The 20,801-nt window shown below is 40.4% G+C and overlaps 1 protein-coding gene across 2 annotated transcripts in view; it reads right to left on the bottom strand.

The window, feature by feature from the left end:
- pcsk6 (proprotein convertase subtilisin/kexin type 6) overlaps window positions 1–20,801 on the bottom strand; it is a 46,368-nt gene that overhangs the window by 12,972 nt on the left and 12,595 nt on the right. For both annotated transcript variants that reach the window (XM_073463738.1, XM_073463737.1), the window contains exons 9-15: window positions 19,085–19,185; window positions 15,867–15,970; window positions 15,595–15,712; window positions 9,933–10,121; window positions 7,223–7,359; window positions 6,919–7,080; window positions 6,233–6,335 (exon numbers count right to left, since the gene is read on the bottom strand). In XM_073463738.1, coding sequence (XP_073319839.1) covers window positions 6,233–6,335; window positions 6,919–7,080; window positions 7,223–7,359; window positions 9,933–10,121; window positions 15,595–15,712; window positions 15,867–15,970; window positions 19,085–19,185 — 914 coding nt within the window. The remainder of the gene's footprint in view (window positions 1–6,232; window positions 6,336–6,918; window positions 7,081–7,222; window positions 7,360–9,932; window positions 10,122–15,594; window positions 15,713–15,866; window positions 15,971–19,084; window positions 19,186–20,801) is intronic.

The raw sequence follows: 20,801 nt of genomic DNA, 5'->3' as shown, positions 1-20,801 counted from the left end.
TTAATTGATCATTTTACTACACCAGGGTTGTAAACAGAAATTTCTGTTCAAGTCCCTTTATGCTACATAAGAAAAAAACAAACTACTTCATGCAGTGGAGTGTGGAGGATGAATTAAAGAGTCTCACAGCCGAGGAATGAAGCTGCTCCATACTCTGGTGGTATGGCAGCAGATACTTCTGTATCTTTTGTCAGATGGCAGCAGGGTGAACAGACTTTGGCTCAGGTGGGTATTGTCTATTTGGATCCTTTGGGCTCTGTGCAGACATCTCACTTGACTGATGTCACTAATGGTGGTGATGATAGGTTCTCTGTGAGTTTATTCCCAGGAACCTATACACACGTGGACAAAATTGTTGGTACCCTTCCGTTAAAGAAAGAAAAACCCACAATGTTCACTGAAATAACTTGAAATGGACAAAAGTAATAATAAATAAAAATTTACTGAAAATTAACTAATGAAAATCAGACATTGCTTTTGAATTGTGGTTCAACACAATCATTTTTAAAAACAAACTCATGAAACTGGCCTGGACAAAAATGATGGTACCCTTAACTTAATATTTTGTTGCACAACCTTTTGAGGCAATCACTGCAATCAAGCGATTTCTTCTTTTTTTTTTCACAATAATTCAGCACAAAAGACAACAAAAATATCTATCCTGATACAGTATCAGTGACAGAGTGACTGTACAGTTTTTTTCCCTTTTTTCCCCTTCCTTTCCCTCCCTCCTCCCTCTTTTTTGTACCCACATCCCTACCCTCCCCGTATTTCCCAAAGAAAAAAGAAAACAATAACAAAACAGAATACAGAACACATCAGAAGAAAATGAAAATAAAAAGTAAAAAGGCAGCAACACATATTCACTGATATCAGTGGAGTATTTGCACATATATGTACATACATGCCCATACATACACACATGCATGCCCATAGGCCCTACATGTACATATACCTATACCTATACACCCCCATATATACAGGTTACACATAATACATACATATTTACATACTCATACATACACATAGTGTACATTTTACGTTAAGGTCTACCTAGCTACGCAAGGTACAGATTTGGGGTTAAACTAAGCTAATCATTAGCCCCCTTTAGAAAATTTCTCCAAACTTGAAAGTAATGGTAACCAAATTTTTTGAAAAATATGACTACAATTAAATTTTTCCAAGGTTAATATTTCTAATGGTAAAAATAGTAAAATCTGATCCATGAATTAATATCCTGCATTTTTTCCGATCTAACTGAAGATTCAACGTATCATTTAACAAATACAAACTGGGGCTTAAATCAAATTTTATTTTCAAAACTGACTGTGTGAAGGAATGAATTGAGTTCCAGAAACTTTGTAAAAGATCACATTCCCAAAACATATGCATAAATGTTCCATCCATCCTTTTACATCGAGGACATTTTGCTGAGATATCCTTTGAGATTTTGTGCATTTTTGTCGGTGTTAGATATAGTTTATGGATTAATTTAAAATTAGATTCCTTAATTTTGTTGCTAGTGAATGGGAAATGTGTTCTTTCGCAGATATTTAACCAGGTATTTTCTTCAAAGACCATCCCTAGCTCCTTCTCCCATATCTTCATTAGTATCTGGAAAGATGACTGACCCCCTCTTGAGAGAGTATTATAAAATTCACTCATCTTCCCCTTTATTGTCTCTGAGGACATTAATATATCTTCTATCTCAGAGAGTCCAAACCGCAATTTGTTTACTTTAATAAGTGAATGAACAAGACTCGGAATTTGTAAATATTTAAAAAAGTCTTTGTTGGGAATGTTGTATTCCGATCTTAAGTCAATAAACTATTTTAATTGCGTGTTCAGTTTAAATAAGTCTTTAAATTGTATTAAACCAGAGTTTGTCCATTCCCCTATGTTGATAGTTGTTTGAATGTTCAGATCTGGATTTTGATAAATAGGGGAGTTAATAGAGGTACAAGAGGTGATGCCATATTTTTTCCTACAGTCTTTCCATGTTAACAGAGTATTAAGAACAGAGAAACATTTGTCCATTTTTTTTTTATCTTTTCAAAGTGATTTATAAATAAGAGAGAAACCAGGGGCAGAGGTTTAAACAACTCTGCTTCCATCTGAACCCAAAGGGACTCCTGTCTCCCCAATATCTATGATACCATGTTCCTTAACTGGGCTGCCCAAAAGTAATATTGCAGATTAGGGAGACCAAGACCTCCCATAGATTCCGGCTTCATGAGGGTCATTAGGCTGATCCTAGGTTTCTTATTGCTCCAAATGAATTTTGAGATGCAGCCATTTAATAATTTAAAAAAAATCCACAGCTAAGAAACATGGTAACATCTGGAAGAGGAAGTTAAATCTTGGTAGAACATTCATTCTGATAACATTTATTCGTCCTAATAGTGATAGTGGTAGGGAGGACCATTTTAACAAGTCTGATTTAATCCTGTGTACAAGGGGGGTGTAATTTTCCTTAAAGAGATTATCTAAAGTAGGATTAATACTCATACCCAAATATTTAAAGCCTTCTGGTGTCCAATGAAAGCAACAGGATGTAAGCATTTTTTCCGTTGGCGCCACGTGTAAGAGAACAGCATTAGATTTATTGAAATTTATCCTATATCCGGAATAACTTCCAAATTGTTGAATTGTGTTTTGTAAGTGTGATATTGATTACTCTGGGTCTGTAATGTCTAGAAGAATATCATCAGCATATAAGGACATTTTATGTTCATAATTATTAATCTTTAAACCTTGAATGCTTGTGTTATCTCTTACACTTGCTGCCAGTGGTTCGAACACCATACCAAAAACCAATGGCGACACTCTGGTTAGGGAAAAGAAGTCAGAGCAGCTGCCATTGGTTATGACTGCAGCTTTTGGACAATTATAAATCATTTTAATCCATTCAGTAAAGTTAACACCCAAATTAATTTTTTGTAAAACTGAAAAAAGAAAACTCCCCTCAACCCTATCAAAAGCCTTCTCTGCATCTAAAGATAGAAGAAGGGAAGGCTCTTGCCGGTTATTGAAACAGTTTATTACATTCAAAACTTATATTGTCAGCAGCATATCTCCCCTTTACAAAACCCGACTGGTCTGGAATAATCAACTTAGGCAAAACAGACTCCAGTCTTTTTGCTAATAATTTACTGATGATCTTATAATCATGATCCAAGAGACTTATAGGTCTATATGATGAGCACTGTAGGGGGTCTTTACCACTTTTATGTAAAACAAACAAAATCATTGCCATGAAAATCGGTTGAATCTCCGACCAGAATTCCTTATAAAATTCAACTGAAAAACCATCTGGTCCTGGACTTTTATTTATGGGCATTGAGTTAATTGTAAGCAAGATTTCTGTTTCTGTAAATGGAGAGTTTAAGCGGTGTCGATCCTGCACAGGATAATCAAGCGATTTCTGTAACTCTCAATGAGACTTCTGCACCTGTCGACAGGTATTTTAGCCCACTCCTCATGAGCAAACTGCTCCAGCTGTCTCAGGTTTGAAGGGTGCCTTCTCCAAACTGCATGTTTCAGCTCTTTCCACAGATGTTCAACAGGATTTAGATCAGGTCTCATAGAAGGCCACTTCAGAATAGTCCAATGTTTTGTTCTTTGCCATTCTTGGGTGTTTTTATCTGTGTTTTGGGTCATTATCCTGTTGGAGGACCCATGACCTGCGACTGAGACCAAGCTTTCTGACACTGGGTATCACATTTCGCTCCAAAATGCCTTGATAGTCTTGAGATTTCATCGTACCCTGCACAGATTCAAGACACCCTGTGCCAGATGCAGCAAAGCAGCCCCAGAACATAACTAAGCCTCCTCTATGTTTCACACTAGGTACAGTGTTCTTTTCTTTGTATGCTTCATTTTTGCGTCTGTGAACATAGAGCTGATGTGACTTGCCAAAAAGCTCCAGTTTTGTCTCATCTGTCCAAAGGACATTCTCCCAGAAGCTTTGTGGCTTATCAATATGCATTTTGGCAAATTCCAGTCTCGCTTTTTTATGATTTGCTTTCAACAGTGGAGTCTTCCTCAGTCGTCTTCCATTAAGTCCACTTTGGCTCAAACAGCGACGGATGGTGGGACCTGACACTGATGTACTTTGACCTTGGAGTTCACCTCTAATCTCTGGAAGTTGTTTTGGACTCTTTGGTTACCATTCGTATTATCCGTCTCTTCAATTTGTCATCAATTTTCCTCTTGTGGCCACGTCCAGGGAGGTTGGCTACAGTCCTGTGGACCTTAAACTTCTGAATAATATGTGCAACTGTAGTCACAGGAACGTGTAGCTGCTTGGAGATGGTCTTATAGCCTTTGCCTTTAACATGCTTGTCTATAATTTTCTTTCTAATCTCCTGAGACAACTCTCTCCTTAGCTTTCTGTGGTCCATGTTCAGTGTGGTACACACCATGATACCAAACAGCACAGTGACTACTTTTCACCCTTTAAATAGGCAGACTGACTGATTACAAGTTTGAAGACACTTGTGATGCTAATTACAGGACACACCTTAGTTTAACATGTCCCTATGCTCAAATTATTTTCAATCTTTTCTAGGGGTACCATCATTTTTGTCCAGGCCAGTTTCATCAGTTTGTTTTTTAAAATGATTCTGTTGAACCACAATTCAAAAGCAATGTCTGATTTTCATTAGTTAATTTTCAGTAATTGTTTTATTTATTATTACTTTTGTCAGTTTCAAGTTATTCCAGTGAACATTGTGGCTTTTTCTTTCTTTAACAGAAGGGTACCAACAATTTTGTCCACATGTGTAATCTGCTCCACCTCAGCTCCACTGATGTAGACAGGGGTGTGTCTTTGCCTCCTTTTTTCTAAAATCAACTATCAGCTCCTTGGTTTTGCTGACAGTAGATTGGTCTCTGTGCACCACTCTGCATAATTGTTGATTTCCTCCCGATATCAACACTCATTATTGTTTATATATGGCCGGTGATGGTGGTGTCATCCTCATACTTCACAATAGAGATCTCCTGAGGTCTGGGAGTGCAGTCATGGGTGTACAGTATGAGGTAGGGCCCTGAGCACACAGCCCTGAGGGGCTCCAGTGCTGAGCACTAACGTAGAGGAGGTGCGACTGCTAATCCAAACTCTCTGGTGTCTGCTTTTGAGGAAGTCCAGTGTCCAGTTGCAGAGTGTTTTACTGAAGCCTAGAGTGTTTAGTTTTCCAATCAGTTTAATGGCGAGATTGTGTTGAATGCTAAGCTGCAGTCAACAAACAGCATCCTGATGTAGCTGTTCTTATTTTCCAGGTGCGTGAAGACTGAGTGAAGGGCAGTAGATATGGCATCCTCTGTGGATCTGTTGGTTCTGAGAGCGTACTGGTGAGGGTCCAGGCTGGCAGGGATGTTGTCTCTGATGTGCTGAAGAACCAGTTTCTCAAAGCACTTCATCAGGATGGAGGTTAGAGCCACGCGGCGGTAGTCATTAAGACTAGACACAGAAAACTTTTTAGGTACAGGGACAATGATGGCTGTCTTGAGGCAAATGGGAACAGTCTCCTGTGGTTACTGACAGTGGCTGGTCCTCTGGAGGTTGAGTAGACTTTACAGGTGACTCTTTGTTGAGAAAATCAAAGCGAACAAAAAAAGTGTTGAGCTCATCTGATAATGTGGCCTCACACATAATTGAGGCACTCCTGCTTTTGTGCTGTTGGTGTTGAGGTCCCTCTCCAGTCTCTGCTGATGTCTCCTCTTTGCCTCCTTAATAAGAGCTTTCACTCTTGCTTTGGCAGTGCTTCCTTGTCATCTGACCAAAAGGCAACTTTTTTGGCTCTGGATAGAGCCCTCATCTCTCCACTATGCAGGCCTTCTGGTTGGGGAATGATCTTACTGTCTTTGTGATCACCACGTCATAAACATTTGCTGATATATGATGTCACTGTTTGTTGTTAGGCAACAAACTGACACCATCAGAGTCAAACTATACAGAGACTCCCATCATCTTATATAACCTCCCCTAATTAAGAGCTAATTCAGTGCAGGCTGGAATAAAGGGGAGGAGGCAATCAACTGCATGTAGGCAAGGTTCACAATAAGATGCTGTTAACCCTGCCTACATGCAAACTTGTAGAATTATTATGGCTAATCATCGGAGTAAAATTCACTGAAAATTAAATTATTAATTGTATTAACTATAAATTACACATAGTTACTTTCCACTGTATCATGTCTGGTTCTGTTTCCTTCTATCAACTCTTACCTGTCACTTTTCATGCTGCCTAAACTGAAATGGACACAGTTGAGGCAGTGGTCAGCATCTGGTCCATCACAGCCTTGGTTTCCACACTGACTGTGGCATGGTCCTTAATTAAACACCACATTGTTTATGATTAACACCACCGTCATCATCACCCATAAAAAACGATTATAAATCTCTGTCCACAACAGTGTTATTCCATTCATTATTCTATTGCATGTGACCAGATGAGTTTTACTCTTTTAGACCAGGAGACAAACAAATATTTAGTTTTAGTCTAACTAAAAGGTCAAAGAAATGTATTGCCAATTCGAAGACATTATTTATAACTGTAACAGCTGTCTCAATTCATAAATGTTCTTGTCTGTCTGTGGTCTACATGAAAATGAAACAGCTTGAAAATGTATTGTTTTTTAAAATAGATATTTTTTCAAATTTTATTTTTAATTTTACAGAAAATATTTTTTCCCCTACATCTAACCAACCAACCTTCTTTGCACATCTATAACATATGTGTTTAATGTATGATATCTTTTTCATTCGTTAACTCATAATAAGTGTGAGTGCTGAAAATATTGTAAAAATATTTTTATTAGATTTGATTGATTCTGCGTTGCAATTTTTTTAAAATAACAGCAATAGAATACACTTATTATCTCAGTTTATATGTGAAAGTGTGATTCTCTCACCATTGTACTCATCTTCCTCTTTCTCCTCCATCTCTGGCTCCTCCAGGATCTCGTCTGGGGCTTGTATATCCAACATTGTTGAATGGGAGTGCAGACCACTGCTGGGATGGTAAGGGTTCTGAGATGTGCCATAGAGGATCAGTCTCCATTCTTTTAGATTGCCTGTGCCAAGCAACAACAACAATAACAACAATAATGTTGATATTTACTATGCTTTTCATAGTTTGCTCTGGATAAGGACAGCTTCAGTTGTAAATCTAAATACAAATGTGTGCCTGAGCATGCATACGTTTTTGAACCTTACCCAGCACCTCAGGGTTGCGTAGTTTTGACAGTGAGTCAATAATCTCTAAAGTCCATGTGCCCTCTGCCCTCTCCCCCCAGAAGTGAACTGTCATGAACTCCCAGTTCCTGAAACCCTCGTTGGAACTGTCAAACAACCTGTAGACATAACAGTAAGGTGAAATAAGACCAACAGAAGTTAAGCTAAGAAGGTTAAATGTTCAGAGTGATTTATTTGTCATTATACAACACTGGGTTGCATACTGAAATTAAAGTTTGTGAACTCCTTTATGCTACATAAAACATAGAACACATATACAGTTATTTATACACATATATACATTAAATGTTGTGGTGGAGACAGGTCTCTGTAAGGATACAGACACAACAGTCTCTGATTTCCCATTGCTTGGCCAGCATGAGTCCCATTTGTCCATTTCATAGTCCTGTGACCAGAAATCAACCCAGAGCAGCCTTGAATCCAAGCTGGATTATTATGGCTCCAATCCTGGCTCTCTCCCCTCTCCTCTGAGGGCTGGTCTGGCCAGTCAAGTTGGTCGAAAGACACCGTGGGCAGTGAACATATCAAGTCTGCTGCTCTTAATCCAAAACCAGTGCTTCTTTTTCCACAGCTGATGAATGTATTTCTGTCACACATAATTCTTATTTATAAATAATTTTATTATAAATAACAGCTAAGAAACAAAAATGTTGCAAAATTTAAAGCTGCATCTACATATGCAACTAACCTTGAAATGATAGTGCTGCTGAAAGAAATAAAAAGTGGTAAGTGTAGTTGGAAGCAAACTTAGGTCTTTTTGAAAACAGTGACACAGTGGCAGATAGTGGAAGCGAGGAGAATGCTGACTGAAATAGTTGGCTAATGGCAGGCTAATACCCAGTGGACCTTTGAGGGAAAAGCGGGGCAGAGAGAAAAGGCAAGATATTGATTGATTGGGGAGGCCTCATTCAGACAGAATCAGGTGATGTGGCTAATAGCCACAGGTTGTGCATCAGTGTTGGAGATGTAATGCTTCAAACTTTAACCCCCGCCGATCCAGAAGGTGACACCTCAAAGTGGTTTGCCAACTTCCATTAAACAACGGAGGAGAAACTTCCATGTCGCTCTGCTATTAGTGTGTAGTCCTACCAGTCATTGTTTGTCCATTTTGACAATAGAAGAAAGCAGCCCATCCGGGTACTTTACCCTTGTGTCATGCCCCCACCCCCTTTTGGGTTAAAACCGCTCTATTGGACTGGTGGTAAATGCAAATTCTGGGGTGTCTGCCAATTTAATAGCATAAAATAACACTACACTGGAAACATTACACAATTCTCCCTCGTGTTTTTGGTCATTCATGCTGCTTGTCTGATGGCCAGCATACGTGATTGGACAACGTGATGCCAGGTCGCATTTCTCCTAAATTGATTCAGTTTAGACTTTTTGGCCCCAGCCAAATTTGACCCAAGTTCCCAATTAATGTTGCAAAAAGCATTACAGCAAACAGTTTAAAATGTCTTATGGTGTGTTCAGACTAAATGCAAGGCAAATCATTTGCATGTCTAGATTACACACAAAGTCAATGAAAACATGCGAAAAGATGCAAATTTGCTTTTATTTGCTCTGAGCAGCATGAATGACACAAATTTGCGCAGTCACATGAGTGAAAATATTGAACTCAAGCGTGGATTTCGCATGACGCTGTGTCATGCCTTTCAGTGTTGATATTCACACTGACATCATGACGTTGACTTTGCTGATGTCCAGATACTCATGAACAGCAGTGGAGGAGAGGATATTAATCAGTAATCGTGGCCGTGTGTGGACACCCAGAGCTGTACGATAATACAGCTACTCATACCGGGACAGGACAAATAAGGAGCTGGCATATAGGAAAGTGAACGAGGAAGTTGGATTACCTGGTAAGTTTTTGAAATACATAAGTCTCAGCACAGCATAGCCCTGATCGATCCAAATTCCATTTAGGGAACAAACATTTTAAAAGTTGTTTGCTTGTTGTCTAGCTGACAGCCATTTTGATCCATTTATTGCAGTCAGATCACAAGCAAAATCTCTGTTTTGGATTCATAACAATGTGGTAAAACAGATTAATTCAGTCTACGTCTACTTGCTGGACACAGTTACTATTTATTGATTTTAACACACCTATTAAGAAACTCGAAGACATATGGACAGGCGCTCCGCAGCTGAGAACTGGGCACCGGTCAGCCTCAGACAGTGCTTGAAGCTCCAGATGCTGAAATTCACAGAGCTTGGTGCGAATACAAATGAATAACCCTGTGATCTAATTCATGCATGCAACGCGAGGTGAACATTTTCTTCGCATTTGGTCTGAACGCACCATTAGAGTTATAACAAAGCTTTTTTAAAAAAATACTTAGGAGTTAGTAATTAGGCAAAAACTGGGTATATATTTGTTGTTACTACATCACGGCCTGCAAGAATATGCCACGCTTGGTTTAGCAGAGAGTGGGGAGTGACGTTAATAAATTCCACATAGGTACATTGAAACATAACTTCTTCAAAATTTGACAGTGTTTCTTACAACAATGTTGCAGTGACTAGTGCAAACTGTAAACTACAGCAGCATGTGCATGGTCGGATACAACTGGGGCATTCTGTAGAATTGACCCTTTAATAAAAAGCCATGGTGGCCTTCAGATGCAGTTGGAACTGCCAAGTGCATTGGTTTGTACAGTGTAGCTCTCACCTCTTGGCTAGTAGTTGTGATCTCGTTCCAGACGAAGATATGAGGTTGATCTCCAGGTCTCCTCGTCGTGGGTGGACAATCAGGACCTTGACCACCACATGCTCCAAGTAAGCCACGTGCTGCTCAGGTTCTTCTGAACACCCAGAGGTGGTTATGCTGCTATTCAGACTTTGGCCTGCATGGATAAACCTGGGACAGCCATAAGCACAAGTATTATCCAATATATGATCACTGGCAGAATAGATTACTCTCCCACATTGTGCCTGAAAGATACAATAAAGCACATAAGCAATGGGGGGCAGTATATCAGGATGTAAGTGAAGGACAGCAGCAGTCCCTGAACAAACTCCAACAACAATAGTAAGAAGGTTTGAGAAGAATGCGCAGTCAAGACCTCTATGTTATTCCAGGGACCATTTTGTGATGGGATCACACCAACCGCAACACACGTCAACATGTTCACATTCCAAATCATGACTACTCACTAGTCATTACTACATTATTACATAGGGCAATTGTTACATTAATTCAGTGAATAGGTTGTGTAAGTAACATGTGTTACACAAGTGTGCAGTTGAAAGAGAGAGAGCCTTCTCTGTCCTGATCTACAGAGAAAAAAGGTTTTCCCTGTAGTATCAAAAATGGTTTCTCAAGGTATTATATCGAAGTAAGAAATACTTACACTAATCCACACACATTGAAAATGTTTCTTGAGCATGTTTATCCAGACGCAGGATCAATGTTCTCAATGATTGCAAGAGGATGAAAAAGAGTTCCTGAGATGAGTCAGATGACACCATTGACGCCTGTTATATGGATTTTTACGGCAGGACGGTACCCCTGCAGGTCTCCAGCTGCACTTTGAGGAATAAAAAACTACACCGGACTTCTCATCAGCATGAGGGTGAGTCGATAATGACTGAATTTCGTTCTAGAGAGAACTATTCCTTTGAGGATATTTGAGAAGTTTCTCCTTACTCAACAACACTTAAATGTAAGAGATTTTTTAAAAAAGAAGTCTGGGGACTTTCTCCATGGATGACAAAGAAACAGACTATACTGGTTACTGTTTACAGTATTTATCAAATTTGACATGTTTTTAAGACAGCAGCCTCGCAGGGAGATCAGATAGACATTGAAGAGTATGCTGAGGCGGTAACCAGCTACATTGCAAAGTGCACAGAGGATGTCACTGTAATTAAGACCTTCACTGCACGTGGCAACCGAAAAACAGAGGTGCATCTCGCTCCTGACAGCCCGAGATGCAGCCTTCCTGGCGGGGGATATGACTGCTCTCCGCTCAGCCAGGTCTGCACTCTCAAAGGGAATCAAGGCTGTGAAAGGCACCTATGCAGAGAAAATCCAGGGACACCTCTGAGACACAGGAAACACCAGGCGGATGTGGCAGGGAATCCAAGTGCTGACGGATTACAAGTCCAGGCAGGGGGTCAACGACGATGATGCTTCTCTTCCAGACAGGCTCAACAACTTCTCTGCACGCTTTGAAGCACCAAACCCGACAACCAGAGGGTGGGCTGGTCCTTCTCTATCATCTATCGGGCCAGCCCTCACCATAAACGCAGCAGACACACGCAGGGCCCTAACCAGGGTCAACCCACGGAAGGCCCGGATAACATCCTGGGATGTGTGCTCAGAACCTGCGCTGGTGAGCTGGCAGATGTCCTGACTGACATCTTCAACATCTCCCTCAGTCAGGCCATCGTCCCCAGATGCTTCAAAACATCCACTATAATACCAGTAGCAAATAAATCAGTTGTGTCCTGTCTGAACGACTACCGCCCCGTCGCACTGACACCAATTGGGATGAAGTGTTTTGAGCGGCTTGTCAAACCACACATCACAGCCAGCCTCCCTGCATCACATGACCCACACCAGTTTGCTTATCATCCCAACCGCTCCACAGAGGATGCAATATCCACCACTTTGCACTCAGTCATCACCCATCTGGACCAGAAAGACACCTACGCCAGAATCCTGTACATTGATTTCAGCTCAGCATTTAATACCATCATCCCCCAGAGACTAATGGAGAAACTCCTCCTACTTGGCCTGAACACCGCCACATGTCTCTGGATCCGGGACTTTCTGACGGAGAGACCTCAGTCGGTCGGAAATAACACTTCCAACTCATCATGCTGAGCACTGGATCTCCTCAAGGCTGTGTACTCAGTCCATTGTTGTTTACACTGCTAACACACGACTGTGCATCCAGAGACGAGGGGAACCAGATCATCAAGTTTGTGGATGACACCACAGTAGGGCTGCACGATATTGGAAAAAACTGACATTGCGATTTTTTTTAACCCTGCGATATATTGCGATATGAAAAAATACAGGAATTTTCATCAGATGACCTGAATAGCACTTTATGTTATGCTGCACTGCTGCCATCTTGTGGACAATTAACCTGCACTGATCTTACCTCTTTTTGTGAATGTTACGAGTATGGCTTCTATCTGTATTTTAGAGATATTCTTATTGTTATCTTTTATTGCTTGCTTTTATTGTGCTGGGACCTGAGTACATGTTTCGGTCTATCATGTGCAAACGTGAATTGAATGACAATAAACAAACCTTTGAACCTTTTGAGCTCTCCATCTTAAAATGGAACATTCTAGCTTCATAATTACATTAAGTAACTAACAATGAGTGATAAACAGGTTGTTCAACCTTTTATTCAACAACTGAAATCTTTTACAGCAAAACTAAACATCTTTCTTTTTAACAAAAATGATTTTAAAAAAATGACAGTCAGATCTGGCTTTGCATTCATCGTACTGAGCTGTGTGGTACCGACGTAAATGGTCAAACAAATTAGTTGTGTTACCTCTCGCTGTGGCAACAGATGCAAGGCACTGTCGACACAGAACATGTGTTTGGTCAATATCATCCTTGTAGCGAAAATAATTCCAGATAACTGACGTTGCTTTACTTTTTGGCACCAAGTCTTCATTTTCGGCTATTTTCTCTTGTTCGTTGCTCATTTTTCAATCTTGTTACCAGCGAAACACTCCATGTGCAGGGGCGTGGTCTGCTTCGGCACACTGAATAAGAACTAATGTGATTGGTGGATTGCTGCGCATGCAGAGTCTGCATGCACAGTGTGGCTGTGTCCAAATTCAGGGGCTGCATCCTTCTAGGACGCGGCCTTTGCGGCCCACGAAGGCCGGGTCCTTCGGAGAGACCTTGAAGGCCACGTCCACCGTTGTTAAATGGGACGGTGTAGCGTAGGGCTGAAAAAAGTGATTCACTTCCTGCCACAACGGTCTAGCCTTCGGAGTATTTCCTGGTTGCGTCACCAGGTGTTCATGCATTAAAGTCTGTTTTGGTTCAAATCTATCAAACGTGTACATTTATTTGTGTGTGTACAATGTGTCAAATCTAAATTGAATTATCAACATTACAAAATAAACATTAACCCATTGGTGAATAACAAGTATATTTACCATAGTATTACCAGTGTCACGTATTTTAACTGAAAGTTGAGATTTGGAGGTTGTATAGTCCCTTGAAGTTTAACATATCTGGCGTTGGATGTTCAAATGACTAAAAACCGAGTATAAACCCATTACTTAAATTTGAATGTCATGTCTGCGCCACTTGATGTCGCCATTTTCTCTTGCTTCCTCTTCTTTTTCGGGACTGAGCAGCGGTGCGCAAAGGATCTTGGGATATAGCAGGCCGTGAAGGATAGTAGAGGTGCGTCCTCCAAAAAGAGGGAAGGGCAGGCTGCATTTGTGGGCTGCATTTGAAGGAGCCTTCAAATTTGGACAGCCTTCGCGCAGCGTTGTGACGTAATTGGCCTTCAAATGCACCCTTTGAGGGCTGCAGCCCCTGAATTTGGACACAGCCTGTGTGTGTCAGGTACCCTTGAAATTAGATGAGTTCATTTGCCTCCTACATCGCAGACCCTGCAATGTGACTATTGCGCACACGTACATTGCAATGACGATGCTCAAACGATATATCGTGCAGCTCTATACCACAGTGGTGGGACTCATTCATAGAAATGAGTAATCAATGTACAGAGAAGAAGTTAAACACCTAGAGGGTTGGTGCAGAGAAAATAATCTGGTGCTCAATGCAGACAAAATGAAGCAGATGATTATCGACTTCCGGAGGTCACAGCCTGAGCACACTCCTCTTAGCATCAGTGGCCGCACAGTGGAGAGAGTGGAGAACATCAAGTTCCTCGGGGTGCAGATCTCGCAGGACCTGAACTGGAATAAGAACACCTCAGGGATCACGAAACGGGCCCAGCAGAGACTGTACTTCCTGAGGAAGCTGAAACAAGCCTCTCTCCCCATCAGCATCCTCAGGACCTTCTATAGTGGTGTGGTGGAGAGCGTTCTGACATATTGTATCTCGACATGGTACTCCAGCTGCAGTATGTCAGACAAAAAAGCCCTGCAGAGAATGGTTAGAGGAGCTGAGAGGGTCATCGGAGTTTCCCTCCCCTCTGTCCAAGAACTCTTCCTAAGCCGCTGCAGGAGCAGGGCACTGAATATCGTTAGGGACCCCTCCCACCCTCTCCACACATTCTTTGAACTGGTCCCATCAGGAAAACGGTTCCGGAGTCTAAAAGGACGAACAAACAGACTAATTGTTACGACCCCCATCTGTAATGATTAAATTAAGACTCAAACAAGGGGTTGGAGGAGGCAGCATATTACGGACACCAGACACAAGGTTCAGGTTTCATTCAAAAAGGCTAAATTAAATCAATCAATAAAGAAACAAACAAAAGGGGGCTGAAGGTCCCGACCAGAAGGAACAAAAAGGACACTGGACCAGCCACGCAGTGGGCCGTCGTTCCTCGCGTCTCCCCCTAACCTACCTATAGTGAAAAAACTAACCCTAAACAAAGAAAACCGAAAACAGGACTACCGGTAACCTCCAGCCCAAACTAGCAACATAAACTAAAATCACGAAGCCCCAGCACCCAAGCGTGCGTGGAGACTGAGAAACCAACCTTTTCAAAGGAGAAGAAAGAGGACCAAACAACTCCTCACTGGTGCGCTGCTGCTCGTGTGTGTGTAAGCCTCCTTGTTCCTGCACCCTCTGCCCTCTTATCACCTCCCCCACTCCAGCCAATCACCGATCACACTCAGGTGTGCCCAGGTAGAGAGGGAGGAGGGGGGGATGAAAATCGGGGAGAGAGATAGAGAGAGAGCAGAACACACACACACACCACAACAGAGGCAGTCATAAAACTAATTAACAGCTTCCTTCCACAAGCTGTTAGATTGCTGAACTGCTGATCTGGAACATGCACACTACTGCACTTCATGAGCCTTAGTCATAGTTTTAGTTTTAAATTATTATAGTAATGTATTGTGTGTATTTGTTGTGTTTGTGTTGTGGGATCCCAGAGAAACGCAATCTCATTTTTGCTGCACTGCTTTTGTACCACATGTCTCCACACAGCATCTTAACTTGATCAGCTTCATACTGTCAGAAGCTAATATCTTTAGACACACAACACACTGTGGTCTCTCTTCATTATCTACTGTTGTACTGGTGAAGCTGAGGGTGAGATATGCCTTGTCATATTTTCTTGCCTTTGTTTTGGCTTTGTTTAATAGCCTGTTTTAACTCCCTCAGTCAGCTACATACCACACCCGCCTGCAGTTCACCTCACCTGGTGCGTCGCTCAGGCATCTGACTGCAGGTGTGCTGAGGAGGAACAGTCCTCCACTTTGTAGCCTCCAGCACCATGGCCTCTGCATCCACCAGGCCAAAACCATACAGGTGGCTGACTGTAAAAAAGACATACATTAAGTCAAGTCATGTCAGTTACAAAGCAAGGATCAACGTGAAGAGAATAATTATGCTTGTATTATTATCTAAGGCTTCAGTGTTTTTGAAAGACAACACAGGCAATATTAGTATTAGAAGAAGAATGAAGTGTGCCTCTATGTCCAGCAGCATTGGTCCTCCAGTCATCAGCTTTCAGATGGACTGGTCTGGATGTTTTCACAAGAAGATGTTGTACATCCCTCCATGTCAGCAAAAGGCTGCAGAGAACAAAGACAATGCTAGTCTCATTTGGCCAAACAGAGTGATTTGGATTTGCATTTTACTCTTATGACAACTCAGTTAAATGTATTTTATTCCACCATGTTTGCTGAGATGACCATGTTTTTGGCAGATCCTCCACAAGTCAACTTCAGCATTTGACAACATTCAGACATAAGGGCACAAAGATACAGGAAGAGGCAACTCACAACTGATTGTAAATGTCTATATTTTTCTTTTGGTCAGCAAATCCCACGAAAAGACCCAAACCAACTATGAATGTATCATACTGACAACATTGTGCGTATATCCTGAAATATCTCTCCATTGCTGTCAATTACAAACACATCAATGCATTGTCCTAGAGCACCAAATGTCTATGAATCTGCAGCTGAAAATAGCCCCTGAAAAATTAAATCTGACTAAATACAACAGTGGCCATTAATGTAAATGAAACTATTTGTGAGCCGTTTTAAAGATAAAGGGATGATGTGACATGTTGCAGAGAAAGGTCATCATTTCCAGTAAGTAAACTAAAAAAATACTGTTCCCACAAGAATCTTTACTCTATCTTACTCACAACAACAACAACAACAACAACAACAACAACTGCAAAGACAGACAGACAGATGTTTTGGATTGACAGGCTTAATACTCCCCCCTACAGGCCTTAGTTTTGTTTGAAACCTTTTTATAATTATGTTTGTGTGTTGATGCATGATGCAGTGGCTGCATTCTTATATCCCTGCTTCCTATTCTACATTATACTTTGTTAGAATTACAGCCTAAGAGAGAATTTAAAGTTGTTAATTGTAAGAGGATCAAGGGGGAAAATGAACATGGGGTCAGGGTAAATTGAGCCACCGTTAAATACTGATATATAAATATGGCACTGGATTGTTTTAAAAGCACTGGAGAAATCACAAAACATGAGCCACACAGTACTGTCTGCTAGCACTGGGGCCTATTCACTGTACAAAGGCAACACGTTGTCCAAATGAACTCTTCGGCCCTAACAGAATCTCATTTGAAACACAAGTGTTTTTCTGAGATTTGGGGGAGATTGTGTCTAAAACAATGCATATACAGAATGTTTCCATAACCCACTAGCCTACTTTAATAATAATTTAGTATAATTTAGTTACCTTTGGACTGTTTCCGTAGTTTCCAGTATTTATTCTAGGCTAAGATAACCAGCTTAATATTTACCATACAGGCATGATGGATCCTCTTATCAAACCCGTGAGGAAGAAGCAATGCAATGGCCTTTCTTTAACAGTCTGAACAAACAGGTCTAATGTACTGTATGTAATAGTTTCAATAGGATTAAAGTATCAGTATGTACATAACCATAGATATAAAATAAATGTAAAGATTTTTATTTTAATTTATATCTGTGTTTAGAACAATGCCCTTTCAAGGTCATCTATGCTGTAAATGTCTGTAATCAGGGCAAACAGACAAGCTGTAACTATAGTAACACAAGTGTGGACAGAAAAATGCCCGAGCGGCACCTTCAACAACCATTCAACCTAACTTCCTCCCTTTGTGATTTGCATGCCCACAACAAAAGAAAAATAGGACAGCACTCCCATCAAACTGTTTATTCTTGCCAAACCGACGTTTTGGGCAAGACACCCCTCTTCAGCATGTATTCTGGCATAATCACATTGAAACTACACAGGTGTGCTGATTATAGGTTATCCAAAACTGCATAGGTAACAGATATACTCCACAGAGTAAATGACTACACAGCAAATGACTACACAGGGTCTCATACAAACAAAACAAAATCTCACAACAGAATAGCACCTAACTGTATCACAGAAACAACATAGCACATGTTTGTATCACAGGAAACAAGTTAGTGAAATCTCCTTGTTCAGTCACTTTGGAATCACTAGTATCTCAATGCCCAAATAATGTAGTTCACTCAGACTGTGGTTATGACTGTTGAAGTGCCTGGCTACTGTTGATTTAACATTACGAAGTTACGAATAGAACACTTACGCTCACAGATTCTGGTTTTTAGCTCCCGTTTTGTTTAAACCCACATAATACATATTATATGGGTATTTTAACAGGTAAACCACATATTTAGTGTTACATGTAATTCTCCCCTTGACCTCAGTGTGGACACCTGACCTTGGACGGTTAAAATGATTCCCCTTGATCATAGAATAACAGTGTACACAAATATGACAAGGGAAATTACCACTAGGGATCTGAGACAAAAAATGATGAGTCAGCCTCTCAGGGCAATCTGACTTCACTTAATAGTCCTTCAAGTTTGAAGACCGTTTATAAAAATATCTAGGCAGAGCCTGAAATGAGCTAGCAATGTAAGGATCACTTTCAAGATGTGCCAATGTCCACTTACTACTAACAAACTTGGATATAGGACTGTAGGTGGATACAAATGTAGGACCCCATGCCTACATCAAGCCATTTTCAAGAAAACAAGGACACAGATTGCCTAAAGTCATTGCTTGTCTTGTAAGGACAGTCCCTGTTAAGTAGATAATATTTGAGGATAAGAGGATAGTTGTGCCAATATTATTATTCTTTAACACCTTGACCAAAAGCACAGCAACCCAAGAACTTGATGTGTTATCTAGACCATAAGTGGAAAAATTCCCACAGATGTATCAGTCACAGCTCATGTTGAGAGTATATTTCATTAGAGTATAAAAAGACTTGAGTGTAGAAACTGCTCTTCTTAGCCCCATGGGTAATGTAAAAAAATGTAAAAATGGTAGCATGATTTTCCCCTGAGAGGGGATCACAAAAAACATTTTCTTTTCTTTTTTTTCTTTTTTTTTTACATTTTTTTTTTACATTAACAGATGTCTAAAATAACAACAGTATTATTAGGACAGAAACTTTGAATTTTCAGTACAAAATTGAGGAAATACCCTGGCAACAAAAATCTGAAGTAGTTTGGAGAAACAATGATAGTTTTGGCTGCGTAACAATGCAGTATCTACATAAGATTTTCTAGCCAAAGCACCCTCAGATTAGATGTTGGCAGAAGACCTAGACAGAGGTACGGAAGACAGATGGTGAAGGATAGAGGAGCATGATTGTGACAGAGTAATACAAATTTGACTGACTTAGCCTCCAGGGCAAGAGCTATGATTCCAGCCACAATGGGAGCAGAGACAGAAGTGCCAGTATGACCATCAGTGCAGCACTGCCGGAGGTCAGTGGTTACCTGCAAGGGATCACAAACACAGTATGATTCAGTGCATCATATGGGATGTATAGATTTCCTCTTATTATTAATTCACTATTTCATTGGTTGTCTCATGAAAGAACCGTTCATTTGACAGCATACTGATCAGACTATACAGTACATTACACATGCATACAAATGTTCAAACATCACAAAACATTATATCATAGAGAAAAGCAGTGAAGATGAAGGATTTCTCTTCTGAACCCATCCTCTCCTGTTCTCAGTCAATAATCTTGTAGATAATTTCAGTGGTAAAATTACAAATGTTATTGATGCTGTATCCCAAACTAAGCTAAAGGTTGTCTCTGGAACTGTGGAGAGTGTCACAAAGCTCACAGATGGTCTGAACAAGTCTGCTTTTGCAGAGTCAAAATTGATCACAAAGAAGCAGCATTCAGATCTGAACAAACTCAGGCTTCATTAGACTTTTATGTTTGCCACAACTTCAATTTTGGACAATTTATTCCTATCTTGCGCTGCACTATAATTTTTCTTCTCCTGTTTATCATGTCTTATTCTATTTCAGTTTATAATTTATTAAACTTTAAGTCCTCAAGTTCATGTGGTCTCTTTATATTGTTTTTTATGTACCATGTCTTAATGACTGTTATGTCCTGCGTAAAGACCATTGGATTGCCTCATTGTTTAGGTGCTATATAAAAACAACTTGCCTATGCATCTGCATTATGTTATCATGATTAATTTCTGTTAGTCAGAGTCTCAGACGTGGTGTTATGGGCAGGGTGGGTAGGTCTCCCAAGCAGGTTGCTTGTCACATATCTACACTAATAAGGTCTCTGTAAGGTAACTCACAGGAAGGGCCACGTATTTGTGCCATCTACTGAGTTGCCATTGTGGCAGCTTGATTGGGGTGGTGTGCAAGCTAGCATAGATATTCACCTGGGCCTGGACTGGTGCCCACAGACTTTGACTCACCAAACCTCTGGGTGTTCTTTTTCCACAAAACACAGTACAAACAATTCATGTAAAAGAGAGAATCAATCCATTTTCTAATCCAGTCAGTTTTAAAATACTAACTGGCCAGTATTTTGTTTTTTAACACCTTTATGTGGAACATGTCTTTAATTTTAAAGTAGTGGAAGATGCTTTTGGAGAAGAAGGTGGGAAAATCATGTGTTGATGTGGTGATTTTAATGGTTGGTTTAGTTGTGTACCAGAATCAAAGGCATCATTTAATTTCACTGACGTTCATGTTGATGAGTCCAATTTGGACAGCTGATAGATATTCAAGTCTACTGCTGACGGGGTGCTTCATCTAAAAAATGTGTCCATGAAATAAAATCTCTTTGTTACAAAACAACAGGAATTGTATTGTAGATTGTATCTTTTTAAGTTAAAATACATTAAATAAGATATTGCAGTCTTTTCAAATTCTCACATTGCTTGTGTCTCAACATTTTGGAGAATTATTAGTAGCTCTAGACTGACATAGCCTGCAGGGGAGGAGGGTAAGGGGTTATTTTTGTGAAACTGTCTAATCTATATTAATCTAATCCTGAAAACCAGAGTTACATTTGTATGTCACAGTGTTATTCAGTCTGATACCATGGTCTCTTTTTTTGTTCTTTTGT

The sequence above is a fragment of the Pagrus major genome, chromosome 4 (assembly GCF_040436345.1).
Source record: "Pagrus major chromosome 4, Pma_NU_1.0".
NCBI classification, from domain to species: Eukaryota; Metazoa; Chordata; class Actinopteri; order Spariformes; family Sparidae; genus Pagrus; species Pagrus major.
This window is presented reverse-complemented; position numbering and strand designations above follow the sequence as displayed.